Source organism: Cyprinodon tularosa, unplaced genomic scaffold (assembly GCF_016077235.1).
Source record: "Cyprinodon tularosa strain WSP-4 unplaced genomic scaffold, ASM1607723v1 ctg597, whole genome shotgun sequence".
NCBI lineage: Eukaryota > Metazoa > Chordata > Actinopteri > Cyprinodontiformes > Cyprinodontidae > Cyprinodon > Cyprinodon tularosa.
This window is the reverse complement of record NW_024039337.1, coordinates 635,340-649,474: the sequence shown is the minus strand read 5'-3', so window position 1 is coordinate 649,474 and position 14,135 is coordinate 635,340. Positions and strand designations below refer to the sequence as shown.

The following is a 14,135-nucleotide window of genomic DNA, read 5'->3' as shown; positions in this document are numbered from 1 at the left end:
TCTGAAGGCAAAGCAGCGCGCTGAAGTTCTTCAGTCGACTCATAAGTTCTTCTCAGAGCAGCAGCAGCAGCAGCAGCTGAAGGCCCCTCAAGTCAGCAAGCCTCGGCTCGATCAAGGAGGAAAAGCTCCGCTCGACCCGTCGGCCTCCAACCACCAGGCAGCCGTGGAGCGACCGGATGCCAACAAACCTGCGGCATCCACGGCCAAGCCCATTCGAACTGGCCCCATTAAACCACAGGCCATCAAACCAGAGGAGGGCAAATAAGGAGCCGCCAGCCCCATCGAGACGACAAAACATCAGGATGGAAGAGAGACCCTACCCCCATTTACACAATCACAGCCTCCTACCAGCCCTGGAGGACAGCGTGGGGGAGGAGGAGGAACCGGGGGGGAGGTCGGAGGTCGTCCTCTTCCTCCTTTCTGCCCACCCTGCTGCTCTGCAGGTGGGCCGACTTTCATCATACTTAGATGCTGATAAACTTGCTGCTCACGTCGTTCCATAGAAATCCACCATCTGACTGACAGAGAGATCTGAGAATTGCTGCTGAGTTAGCCGTTTTTATAGCTCGTTTTAGTTTGAACCCCCCCATAGCTTCAGATATATTATTGGAGAAACATGTTTTTGTTTACAAAAAGAAATGAATAAATCAATTTGTTTCCTTAAGAAGATATCCTATGTATGGAAGCACACCTTTTGTTTGACCAATTAGAACTAATCCAGAAACGGTTGGAACAGCTGCTGCACCAAGATATGAAATCAAAAATGGTTTTGTTTTATCAGAAATGTGAAAAATTTGCAGCGTTTGATTGACTGTAATGATTTTTTTTTTCCCTGTTTATTTGTCTGCCTGTGAGCCTCGCGCTCTCATCTCCTTGCCCGAGAGCTCCTCCTGTGTCCAGGCGTGTGTCCGTTCCAGGTGGGAAAGTTTAGCGCTGGACTCTGTTTAACGTCAGCAATGCTGCAGTGGCGTGCTCGCGGCGCGCTCGCTGGATTGATTTGATAAAGTAGGATCACATATTTCCAGCTGTTCCGCAGTGGGAGCAGTTATCACACATCCTTGCACTGCTTTCACACCCATCCCAGAGTGGTCACAAAACACATTGACACACCTCACTGTATACAGGCATCCAGAGCTGCTGCTAATGACTGATATCAGTGCCCTTAGCTAGTGTTTTAGCAGGACAGGGCTGCGTAGAGGAACAGATTGACCCTTTTTGTTTGAGCGTGCATGTTGACCTTCATAATGAGGAGGCACGGGATGAAGAACAAGGAGGAAAAAAAAAGATGCAATGCGAAGCCACAAATATTAAAGCGGTTGTGCAGAAGGACTTTTATGTTTGGTTTTGTCTTTGCTGATGAGAGCAATCAGTGCCGTTTTCTTTCTCTGCCTCACTTCCGCTGGCTGTTCTACCCGCAGCGACGCTCTGGTGTTGGAGTCGCAGAATCCTCTTGAAGTGTACGGTAGTATGCACCCTGAGATGGAGAGGGACTCCCTTCACATCTGCCCTAGCTGGGGGAGACTCCTTTATTTGGAGAGGGAGGGAGGGAGGGTAAAGACTTTTTGTTTTTTGTTGTACAGGGGTTTCATCACTGTATTAAGATATGTACGGTCTTATTTACATTCTCTTGGTTTGGTTACAGAAACTAATAAAAATAATATACTGTTATTTGTATGTTCTTCTTTCTTAATGAATTTCTGCTAAACTTTGTTTATTATGATTGATTATTAGGGCCAGAATAAATTCCTAACATTATGAGGATAATGCAGCATTATAAAGTTGTAAAATTGTGAGATTTAAGTCATCAGACCACAACCAGCATCAGACCAGCACCATTAAACAGCAACCTGAGTATTTGAGCTACTGTGATAAGACTTAATATTTCCTTATTTATTCACAAGATGCTCAACATTCTTCATTTTAGGGAAGACGGTGCTTCTTGTCAGAGTTGTTATAAAATACAACTTTATTCTCATAATATTAGGACTTTATGTTACAATATGCTCATATTACGACTTTATTCTCTTATAAAAAGAAAAAAAAAACTAGCCTGGTCCTAATACTCTTCTGTAGTTTATAGATCACACCACTGGGTGTCAGTAGAGAGCTACTGTCCTCCACCCAGAGACTGATGCAGCCTCTTCCAGGCTGGTGATGGTATGCAGACCTTCATTGGGTAGAAGATGATGTTTGATGTAATTATCAAGTTTATTTGGCCTGAAAAATGCTATAGATTAGATTAGAAATATATGTTTTCTTTTTTTACTCTGGTGTCTAAAAATGCATTGCTTCGTAGAATCTTTTCTTTTTCTTCCTACATTATCTTCCGGTTTCCTTTACATCCTTTTCTTTCCCACTTTGTCCATAGTTTTTGCCCACAGTATTTTCGTTGCCTCCTCCTTTGTTTCCTTAATTCCATTCATTCATTACTTTAACATTTTTCTTTCCTGGTCTTACCATGTCCTGTCCTTCACACTCTTTGCTTTCCTTCCTATCTTCCATCCTGACTCGTCTCCTTTTCTTTCCCATCCGCTGGACCTTGCCTATTTTTTATTTTTGCGGTTTTCCTCCCATCATTTCAAAGTATTATGCTTCTTTCTGTATCATCTCTGTCCTGCCTATTGATATTTTTCCATCATCTTGCCTGACTTCTTCCTTTCCTTGCATCTTATAATCTTTCTAGCTCAAATTTGAAATATTTTCAGTAAGTTAAAGTGAATTTTAGTATTTTAATGAGCTTAAAGTTCTAATTCTGTAGAGTGCTTTAATATGAAACTAACAATTTTTTTGAGGAAGTAAAGTTATTTTAAAACAATCTTTTGAAAATTGACTATTTAACTGGCCTTTCCATTAAGCTGGTTCATTTAACATATTTTTGAAAAATGAAAACAAAACCTTATTTATAACGTTTATTTTATGATTTTTGGACATAATGATTAAACTGTGCAAATTACATGCAATATTCAATACAAGCTGCATGGAGGCAGTTTTAGTGACAGATGGCTGATACGTCACTGCAGGATATTTAAAACCACAGTTTGCATCACAGGGTTAATGAATCACACATTTATTTTTTTCCGGGGAGTGGGTTAAACTGACTTTTTTTTTTCTTAAGTCCCCAAAATAAAGCTTAACATGGAAAACAACACAATACATATGGATCAAAGGCGGTAAAAAAATAATTCCTCTGAAGACAAAAATGGTGGACCACGCCACAGCAAAAAAAAAGGAAAAGTAGACCTGCTGAGGGTGCAACTCTGGGGTTTCTTTGAGGTTTGGTAGCTGAACGGCTGCCGCTCTATGGAGAGACAGAAGGGCCAAATTCTACTAATTACTGAGGAATAATGATGGGGGAAAAATCTGCCAGAAGACAGGTTTCTGGTTGCCCTAAACAGTTTCTAATTTCAGTACTTATGATTGAATAAACAGATTTTTATGTAATTTCAACAGAACGGTTGGAACCAGTTGAGGGCGTTCTGGTTTCCATAGATCTGTTGCTGCCGCTCATGTTATGGTCTACAGCTGAGAGTCTCTGAAACAGGAACAGAAGAGCAGCAGTCCTCCATGACGGCCTCAGTTGGCCTGCTGACGGCCCAGCCTGAGGTCATAGGTCACCAGGTGGAAGTTATCCCAGGCGAACAGCTTCCTCTGAGCCAGGCTGTAGTCCACCATGCTGTTGTAGCCGTACTTGTTCTTGAAGGGGATGGACACGGCCCTCCCTTGGCTGGTTCCGGTGTCATACACACGGTTGATGGTGGTTTCCCGAGACGCGTAGCTCGCCACGGTGTACAGCTTCCCGCAGATCATGAAGGAGTTGGCCACAGACGCCTTCCTGATGCTGGTCTCCCAGCTCCTCTTCACCTCCAGACTGTTGGGATCCAGCTTGGAGATCACAATAGCTCCCTGGGCCTTACTGGTGGAGTAGACGGCCCACAGCCCCTTCTCATCCACAGACAGGTCGATGTCTGTGTAGCCCCCCCAGGAGTAGGGGAACTGGCCGTGGAAGCCAGCATGGGGGAGTTCCCGGCGGGCTGCCACGTGCTCAGCAGCCAGATCGTAGCGGATCAGTGTGCGACTCAGCCGCCTCTGGTAGTACAGGGACCCCCGGTACATGGTGGCGCCGGTGCTTTCTAACGGGTCTGGCAGCAGCAGCACCTGTTCCAGCAGAACATCACAACACAGTTTAGGCTTTTTGTCCAATTTATTTAGATTTTGTGTTAGATATCTTTAAACTAGGGCATATTAATAAAGTGGAGCAGCCGGGTTAAACGCTCTCATGTCCGGCAGATAGTAATAGTCAAGCTTGCATTAGTTTAAAATCTGCCATCTTTAGCCAATGTTTGGAGAAAACATTCTTGCTGCAGGTCTTTCATAAAGTCTTGTGCAATCTGTGCCGATTTAGATTATGACATTTTTTCCCTTTTTATGCAAGTAGTTTTAAACAGATTAAATCAGGTGTTGGTGTGCTGGGGGAGCTGGGGACTCCTCTTTCTTTCGTCTTTTCTCCTTTTTTTCTGTTCTTCCTTTCCTGTTCTACCTACATTGCAGTGTCCATATAATCTGTAACTCTCCCTGCATTATGATAATAAAGCTATTTATATGCATAAATCAAGCGGAACACTATGCCGATAGCCGTACCGCTCCACTTGTGAAAGAAAAAACTTTTTTGGCATCAAGACAGTTATTGCCACATTGTCAGACAGGACACTGTTAAAAAGAAAAAAAACAACAACCTCAGGGTCAGTCTATACGTTTCCAACAGGAAATTTAACGAGCAAAACATCCACATTTTCAAAATAAAGACAAACTATATTCTCCTACAGCTTTTGCTAACAAATAGACGCATATATTTAAACATCCGTGCTTTCTTGATAAAACATGGCCAAACATCTTTTCCATTGTCATTACTTACCTACTTTTATCAATAATCATTCTGCATTAAATTTATATTTATAAGTACTTATACCTACATAAGTTGATTATTTAATATGTTTTTATGAAAATAGTTATCTATGATTTCACTGAAGACACCTAGATGACTTCCAGAAACATCATTTTATTTTTATCATTTTACCCCATGTTTAACACAAAATGTAGTTCTGAAAAGATTATGAATTCTGAACTTATCTTTAATGTTAGTATACTGATGTGCATCAATTAACCACCAAAATGGTAGGGGTGGCCAATGATTGGCTAAGGATGGCCATGGCCCCCCATCTAGCTTCGCCCCTGCTCTGAGGGGGTGTCTAGAGTTCATTTTTCCACCACAGATACAGCTTTAAATATCAGTCAGAAAGTTACAAGTATCCAACAACCCATTGGATTTTTTTCTCCTGCCATATTTCCATAAAGGCCAGATTTACAGAAGGCACCATAGTTGCCCCGTCTTCTGCAGCTCCTCCAGAGTTACCATCTATCTCTGGGCTGTTTCTAATTAAAGCTCTCTATCAGGTCATCTTCAAACCTGACTCCTTCTGAAACTCTCCACAACCTCCTCCCTAACCTGCTGTGTTTGGAATCCTCATGATGCCTTTTATTCTTTAAAAAACCTTTTAAAAAAAGGTCACACTTTCAGATTTCATTTAGATTTTTCCTTCCCCTTGATATTAATGCTCTACTTTGTCATTATCTAGGACAGAGCTGGGCAATTCTGGTTCCTGGAGGGCTGTATCCTGCAACTTCTACATCCGTCCGTGCTCCAACACACCTGAATATATTGGCTGAGTTACCTAATGCAGTCAGTTCCTCCAGAGTCCTCTCCATCATCTAATTACTTTATTCTGGTGTGTTGAACCAAAGACACATCTAAAAGTTGCAGGATAGCGGGCCTCAGGAACTGGAATTGCCCCCCTGATCCAGGACAGGCATCATGGAGGGCTGCTGTCCTGCAGGTTTTAGAGGTTTCTCTGCTTTAGCGCAGCTCATTCTGATGATTGCAGTTCAACAAAAGCCTTTTTCTCCTTCTTCTAAGGTTTTATGGCAGTTGGCAAACTAGTTAAAATGCATGACCGCCACCAGCTGATAAGGAGTTAAACAAGGAAACGGGAAACAAGACTCACCCCCAGAATAAATAAAAGAAAAAAAATTATTTTTCCAAACTGTTTAATTTAATCCAACATAATAAATACTTAATCAAATTTGTCCTCATAATTTCTAATTAATCTTGAACTTATCGTCACTCTGCCAGTTTCTGATGGTCCTACTGGTTTTCCCATCAGACTTTCAACTGTTTCCCAGTTTAAATCTCTGACTTCAAGATACTTTTCTGCAGCTTTCACTATTATTTTGATTGGATTTTGATTCTTTGTCGTCTGAGCGCTACAACTGATCACTTCTACCATGAAATGTACAAAATCTTTATTTTTTACAATCAATGAGTCTGCTGCAGTTTTGGGACGCTGCTCCAGAGGTTTTGAACTTGTAATTTGCTTAACTGTTGGTTTGGGTCTCTCTGACTGGGACGGGATTATTTTTGCAGCTTATTGCGAGCTCTAAATTCTGCAAAAGCCTTTTAATCAACTATCGATATAAATGAGCTGTGCTGGAGCAGGAAAACCTCTCAAACCTGCAGGACAGCGACCCTGAGGACCCACTTTGGGGGATTCCTGATCTAGGATATTAAATCCAAATACAATCCATTCAAGTTTAAGGTTCTGCTGTGATTCCTACCTTGGAGGGGAAGCCTTTGGAGAGCTGCTCCATGTCTTCATACCCATACAGCTGCCTGATCTCTGTGCCAACGGTATCGATGCGCCAGAGCATGTTGGGTCCATAGGGGGAAACGGCCTCAGGATCCTGCATCCAAACCCCATATTTACCCGCGATGTTATCGGCCTTCCTGTGAGTGACCGGCTCCCCCACAGAGATCAGCTCCCCGCATCCTGCAGAAAGATGGACAACGAATGAGGAGGGGGGGCAGAAAGATTTACCAACATGTATTCAACAGAAACCAAAAAAAGATGTGAACATTTTTGTATCAAATCGCATCAAAGCTCTGAGATGTTTTCTCTAAAAGAAGAAGAGAAAAACCCAGAAGTCTGACGAGTCATCATCAGAAAAACAGCTGATCATTCTGATCCTAAAACCGACTATTAGCACCGGCAGGTTTCATCTGAGTCACCACCCTCAGAGGAGAGGCTCTAGAGAAAATGATAAGGTTGGTTTTATATTTATCTCTTCCTAAAATACAGCGTTCCTCTCAGGTTCCGGATGTAGACCCAGATTTTAGGTTAGACACCAGCAAGCCTTATAAATACACCCATTACCATGTGCTTTGGTCTCAAATGAAACAGAACGATGTTCTGTGATGTTTTTTCCTCGTGAGGCAGATTGATGCATACTTTAGGAGCTTTAGAGGAGCCTGGGATCCACCCTGGGAAGGGTTAGATTAAATGACAGCCTCGTTAAAGGTCCTTTCCCTCCTCTTTTATGAGGCAAACATGAAATTCGGAGGGCCCCTCATACCAACGTCGAGGCACGGCAGAGGTATTCTCACCCCACATGCCTCGGTATTAATAGCTGTATTTGCTTTGAGGTTGTCAGCAGGAGGGATGGGGGTCATGTTTGCTGGCTCACACCAATGATGGTGGATGGAACTGGCTGGTATTAGCATCTCTGCTTCATACTGCGTTCCTCTGGTGATATTCTCTCAAAGGAAAAGCAGGATTTGGCTCAGAGGGCTTCTGTAGATCATCCGTGTATTTTTTGGGGGGGGAAATTGCTGCAGTTTTAATGATAATAAGACAGAGACCTGTGTTGTTGCTGTCAGGAGCAGGAACCTCGGTCACCTCAGCCTTCAGTTCCTGAAAGCCCATCGGTCCGTACTGCCAGGCTGAATCTGAAGCCAGAAAAGATCGACAGTTTAAGTATTAATCAATGTGCAGTAAAATAAAAATAAAGAACAGTGGCTGAGCAGAAAGTTGGCTTTCTGTGGAAGGAAACTGGTCTCACCTCTCAGGTTGCTGCTGTCGCCCTGCCTGTTGGGTTTCGTCATGAGGTGGGACATCTGATTGGAGCCTGGAGACAGAGACGCACGTCACAGCTAGACCGGGATATACGTGCCTGTCTGTTATACTAATGACAGCGAGGAATGTGACATTTAGGGAACCATTTGAAGGAGGGATCAAGCCCTCGTTAGATGCTGGTTCCCTGCTGGTTTGGAGTCAAACAGTTTGTAGATCAGCTCTGAATGCGGTCAGGGTCACTTTAACTCACCGACACGCTCCGATCTAAAACACTCAGTCATGAATCTGACTGTATTGGTTGGGCTGATGGAAGGAGAATCACCACCCCCAATTCTGTACCTGAAAGCCATCCCCACAGCATGACTCTCCCACTGCCGTGTTTCACTATCAGAACTATAGTTTTAGGATGATGTGCTGCTCATTAAAAATAATTTTAAAAAACAATCCACTGGATTTTGTTTCCAAGTTTGAAGATGTTTTGTTTTCAGGAAGCTTTTTCAATTCAAAATGTCAGAAATATTGTTGAGTTCCAGGCTTTATAAAGAAAAGCCTTGTTTTGCTTAGAAACATGCAAACTGATCCTGATGAGCGGCTCCGCCCCTTTGGATGGGGGTGGTTTTGTTTCATTGTTAGCCTGTAATAACCGATACCTGTCTATGTTTTGGAAAGGGGGAATTGAAAAGCTTCCTGGATGGGAAGCGAAACGTCTTCACTTGGAAACAAAGTCCAGCTGATTTTTTTTTTTTTTACTTTTTTTGGAATGACTGACCTGGATGGCTGAGAATCTTCACCAGCTGATGATGAGCTGCATCCATTTTTCTACATTTTGCATGTAGATAAAGAGGTTTTATAACTGAGGTTAAACTGGAACTTATGAAATTTACTTAAATGGATTGAACTGACTTTATATTTCTGTAGATAAACTATGTTGGTGACATTTCATGAAAATATCAGCTAATTTAATTCAATAATTATTTCAAACTGTGATATAGTCCACAAGGTTAAGAATATCTCTTTTATCTAACACTTTGTTTTTGTTTGTCATATTTCCATAACCCAGTGTGACCCTTGTCTCTGTTTTTCCAGCTTGTTTACCTCTCAAACCGTTGCAGTGAAAAATAAACCTTGTCAAACAGAATCTGATAAACTGTAAGCAGCTCTGTGTGGAAACTCCTGGTGGTCTAAACACAACGATGATTACAAACTACAGAAAGAAGATGGCCGGATATGTTGTGATTAAAAGCGATGGTGTGTGGTGGAGCAGCGAACTTTAAGCGTCAACATCTGTTGTTGATGTGCTGCGTTAATGATCAGTAGTTTGGTGAATGGAAGTCGGTGCTGTCTAGAAAAACAACAACAAGGACTTTCAAAAGTATTTGTAACCCATAAACTTTTACCCGTTTAGTCACTATTAGAAGCTTTGCCTTCAGTTGTCGGCCTTATCTGCAGCTGGAAGCCTTTTTCTTTATGTCTCTATCAGCTTTGCAGGATCTAGAGGCCTAAACGACCACCTCAGTCAGTCCAGACAAGGCCTGTGTGCTGACATGTGCCTCTCAGCAGCTTCAGCTTTCCTTGCGCAGCCTGTCAGTTTGACATACAACCATTGGCTGGTAGGTTTTCGGACTTGTCATCAGGGCTTGTTTTAAACTTCTCCATAATTTGGGTTCCTAGAATTTTCTTTAGGGGTGTCTGATTCAAGGGGCTGACTACAAATGCTTACCATATGTTTGACCACCGATGTATAGTTTACCTTTGGATTTCCAGTCATGCTCTACTTAGTGGGGATTTCCCAAACAAAATTGTAAGAAATTCAAAGTTTGAGGTTTTGACGTTACAAAAAACAGAAAAAGTGGAAGGGTGTGAAAAGTTTTGGAAGGCTTCTAAGTTACTGGATTAATAAGTCTAGGTGGTGCTGATCTTTCTGTTAAAGTCTTTTTTTTGGGGGGGTTCTTCCATCCTACCACCTTTTCTGGGACAGTTAAAGATAACCCTCTCCAGGCAGATGTTGCATATTTGCAACAGCTAAATCCCACTTAGCTAATTACTCCACATCCAAATTTTAAGAGCTTTTGTTACTCGGAAGTACAACAGAAGGACTTAGTTGTACATTTGCAACAAACAGTTTCTCTCCAGCTCACCAGATAGCACTGCTGACTCACTTTCAACATGGCTGAGTCCTTGGTGTCACCGAAACTGATTTTCTAAGCACCAATTTCATGTAAGTATCACTACCAGTTTCCATTATTTTGAAATCAATACTACATATATGAATCATGAATGTGTTTAGATATGACACATGCCAATTAGTAGATTTTATCTCCTCTGGGTTTTTCACCAGAGGCATCTCGATTTGAATGTTGTGGATTCGCAACGTGTGCCCAAACAGGCACCAATGGAAGCCACATGCTTAATCTACTAGTTTGCCTATATTTTGAGCAACAGTTTAACAGAAACGGCCTTCTCAAGAGGTTTTGAGATGTCGGCGGAGAAAAAGTTTGAGAAAAAGTCTAATTTTGTGAGAGAAATTTTTTTTCCCAATTTTATTTTTTTTTTTTTGTTTGTGACATTCAAATAAAGTTAACGTTCATATCAGATTCAGTCTTCAGTATTAATTATTACTATATTATTACTTCAGTATTAATTAAAAAGTCTGAATTGTATATTACTACCCCATATGATCATTTTCTCCAAATATAAGATTTTTCCTGCAACTGCAACTTAATTTGAGCCTGAGAGGAATAAAAACTTTGTTTTTTTATGACTCCATATGCTGTTCCAACAATATTAATGACTGTTTTATGTCTTGGCATCCTTTAATGTCACCCACTATAATATATAAAGAATTTTGGTGTCTGACTGCCTCTCTGTTTAATTTATATATTTTTAAATAAGGTGAAATTATTTAATAGATCACCATCATGTAGAACAGACTTCAGGGCTCGGATCACGTCCCATTCAGGAAAGATTAACACTATTTGAACCAAGTACTCGGCTGGTTTGGGTTACCACTTGTGCTGTAAATGTAATCTAATGCTTATTCTTAAAGCATAACATAACCATTTCAGAACATCAGCTCGTATATTTTAAGTATTTAAAAAGGTCACAAATAGTGTTGGGGTTGTAAGCCATAAAAATCCCATCAAAGGCTTTTCCTCTTACCTACAAACTTTCCAGAATATCTTGATTTATTGTTGTTTCTCCTCTGCTCCTGCAAGTCTGGATGATCTATTCTGCATCTGCCTGTCACCCTTAGGGGGGCCCTTCCTGTGTATTTCAGTCTGCAGGTGAAAACATGAGGAGCTAAGCCCATAACTGAGAGGATGCAGGGCTATACGGGCCTCCTGAAGCACAGGGAATACAGACGGTCTTACAGGAATGAAAAGATTTATCGGTCCAGGAAATCTCAACGTTAAAAGTAAATGAAGCAGAATTCCAGGTGGGTGTAAACTGAGGGATGCTTCACTGGGGGGCGAAACTTTGCTCTCAATCTGCAGGTTTACTAGTGAATCCTAGAAATCAAAAGTAGAATGGGAGGCAGATCTTTTAGTTATCAGGCTCCTCTCCTGTGGAACCAACTACCAGTTTTAGTCCGTGAGGCAGACACCCTGTCTACTTTTAAGGCTAGGCTTAAAACTTTCCTTTTTGATAAAGCTTCTAGTTAGAGTGGCTCAGGTTATCCTGAGCTATCTCTATAGTTATGCTGCTATAGGCTTAGACTTCTGGAGGACATAGGGACCCCTTTTTCATCATTCTGCTTCATTCTCTCTCTATTCTCCCACTCTGCAGAATCTGTTAGTTCAATCTCTAACGTTCTGCTCTCTCTGCTTTTTCTCATAGTAGCTTCATCTGGTCTGTTCCTGTTTGGCTGTGACTCCATCCTGGAGAGAAATATCAGCTGTGCTGCTGCCATCAACACCTTTGTTTCTAGATGTTGGAGCTTGGCCTGTTTTCCAGTGTAGTCCTGTTTCTCTGACTGTGACTAACTGGATGTGCTCTCTTCATGCTCTGACATGGGAGCTGGCTCGGAGCTCGTCTGCCTGGCTGTGTGTTTCCTGGACGGGGCCGTCTTTTACAGTTGCCTTTTGTATCTATGCTTCTTTTTCTATGTCTGCTTCGGTCTCCTTGAACCCCAGTGGGCCTCAGCAGATGGCCGCTCACACTGAGCCTGGTTCTGCTGGAGGTTTCTTCCTGTTAAAGGGAGTTTTTCCTCTCCACTGTCGCTACAAGCATGCTTAGTGTGAGGGATTGCTGAAGAGTCAATAAGTCGATGCAATCAGCTGGTTTTCCTTAGATAGAAAACTTTGAATCAATCTGACTGGATGATCTGGTGAACTGGAAAGTGCCTTCGATGAAATGTGTTGTGAATTAGCGCTATAGAAATAAACTGAATTGAATGAAATTTAAAAGAAGAATGGTGACTGTGGGAGGTGTTTAGTGAAAAGAAATGCACCATATCACATCTTAAAAACAAAAAAATAATAAGAAGAAAAAGGACAAGCTTTGCCACGCTGAGGGGAAACACCAGCCATAAAGACTGCACAACTATCCATAAATATAAAACTGATCCTCAATGGCTGCCTTCCAGCTTTTCTAAAAGCAATGTGGGGGGGGTGTTTACATGAGCTGGGGGTCTCTGACTGCACGATGATAGGCAACCAAAACATTACTATTCAAACACACAGAGATCTATTTGGCTTTAAATCCTGAATGATTTCCCTCTATGGCATCAAACCCTTAACTCTCCAATGCAGCAAATAATAGTGACTTCAATGTTTAGTCATTTATGTTGTTTCATTAATTAATTATAACAGAAATAAATGTAACACACCTTTCAAAGTATTTTGCCTTCTTGAACATTTACGTCTGCACTTTTAATGTGGTATAAATAACATGAATTAAAATGTAAAAATCCCATTAGTACAAAGCTGTTTCTTTATGTTTCTTCCTTTTTTATAGAAAAGTTTCTGATCCATGAAAACAGCTTCTTAGAATCTGTGCAGAGCCATGATAGAAACAAGAGACGGACCAGAATGCATGACTGTAGGAATAAAGAGCAAACTATCTAAGAGGTTTGTTATAATAGGTCAGAAATACAGATAACAAAATGATGCACTCACTTAAATCATGCCTTTTTTTTTTACATAAAATGTAAAAAAAAAACAAAATACAAACAAAACCAATTTACAGCTTTTGTGTTTATATAACGTTGTGTTTCTCTTACCAGACACAGGTCTGCCTCGGCCCCAGTCCTGTTGGGGGGAGCTGTGGGCCACTGCTGGATTCTGACCCAGACACGGTCTGCTCCTCAGCCTCTCTGTCTCCCTCCTCATCTCCTCCATCCGGAGCTTAAGCGTCTCCAGCTCCCTGGCCAGTCTCTCCTTCTCCCCTTGCAGCAGGTTCCTCTCTCCCACAGCCCGGTTGAGCGCCTCCTGGAGCTCAGGTTGCGGTCTGGCAGCGGCGCCCTGGTGACCTCCTCGTGGTTGGACATCCTTTCCACTCAGCTGGGACACCAGTGCCTCCAGCACGCTGAGTCTGTTCTTAAGGCCCTCCACCTCTGGACCTCCACCCTGTGGGCAGGTGGCCTCCATGGGACTGGACACGGTGAAGGTGTATTGGCATCGCCCGCTGCGGTCGTTCCCCCTCCACAAAGAGGCTCGGTCCTGGGCATTTCCTCGCAGCAGGAGACCACATATGCACAGCAGGAAAACAAAGAACATCTTTCTGACAGCACCTGCTCAATCTATACTGATCTATCAAACCCTTTTCCTAACTGTCCAATCCTGTGATTGAGAAACCTGATCTTTTATCCAAGTTTTAGCTGAGATGTTTGTCTTGTTCTTCCTGTTGGTGTCCTCTCCCTCCTCGTTGTCCTGTTCCTATTTTCTATGAGCAGCTCTGCAGCTCTGAGCTCTTCCCAACTGCTCTGGTGTATTTATAAGGTCTGGAGGGGACACAAGGAGGGAAACTGGAAAACAGGGAGGAGAGGAGAGGTGAGAGGAAGGGAGGGGGTAGTGGGAAGGAAAAGGTAACAGGAGGCAGATGGAAGGATGACGAGTTAAATTTGCTTTGCATTTGTAAAATAATGTTTCTAGATTGTAGATTATTCATAATCTCACCTGGAAAATATTTTTTCTTTTAATCATGCATCATAACACCAGATATGAGGAGCTT

At 42.1% G+C, this 14,135-nt stretch overlaps 2 protein-coding genes across 11 annotated transcripts in view; one reads left to right on the top strand and one right to left on the bottom strand.

Annotated features, from left to right (window-relative positions):
- prrc2c (proline-rich coiled-coil 2C) overlaps positions 1 to 1,273 on the top strand; it is a 34,640-nt gene extending 33,367 nt beyond the window's left edge. For 7 of the 10 annotated variants that reach the window (XM_038306896.1, XM_038306895.1, XM_038306894.1 and 4 more), the window contains exon 34: positions 8 to 1,273. In XM_038306896.1, coding sequence (XP_038162824.1) covers positions 8 to 265 — 258 coding nt within the window. In that variant the 3' untranslated portion in view covers positions 266 to 1,273. The remainder of the gene's footprint in view (positions 1 to 7) is intronic. The other 3 variants (XM_038306900.1, XM_038306899.1, XM_038306897.1) reach the window with 1 other exon arrangement.
- A 2,208-nt stretch (positions 1,274 to 3,481) lies between these two features.
- Positions 3,482 to 13,885, bottom strand: myoc (myocilin). The gene is made up of 5 exons (XM_038306927.1): positions 13,186 to 13,885; positions 7,951 to 8,016; positions 7,751 to 7,837; positions 6,670 to 6,881; positions 3,482 to 4,155 (listed from the first exon to the last, which is right to left on the bottom strand). The coding sequence occupies exons 1-5, from the start codon at positions 13,679 to 13,681 to the stop codon at positions 3,574 to 3,576; spliced, it is 1,443 nt and encodes a 480-aa protein (XP_038162855.1). The 5' UTR covers positions 13,682 to 13,885; the 3' UTR covers positions 3,482 to 3,573.
- Between the last annotated feature and the right edge of the window lie 250 nt (positions 13,886 to 14,135).

Bases quoted from the DNA above. Each gene is read 5' to 3' on its own strand.
- myoc (XM_038306927.1), bottom strand. From the start codon at position 13,681: ATGTTCTTTGTTTTCCTGCTGTGCATATGTGGTCTCCTGCTGCGAGGA. The intron at 8,017-13,185 runs GTAAGAGAAACA...CTCTGTCTCCAG, and splicing joins CCGAGGCAGACCTGTGTCTG to GCTCCAATCAGATGTCCCAC. The intron at 7,838-7,950 runs GTGAGACCAGTT...TTCTGGCTTCAG, and splicing joins CGACAGCAGCAACCTGAGAG to ATTCAGCCTGGCAGTACGGA.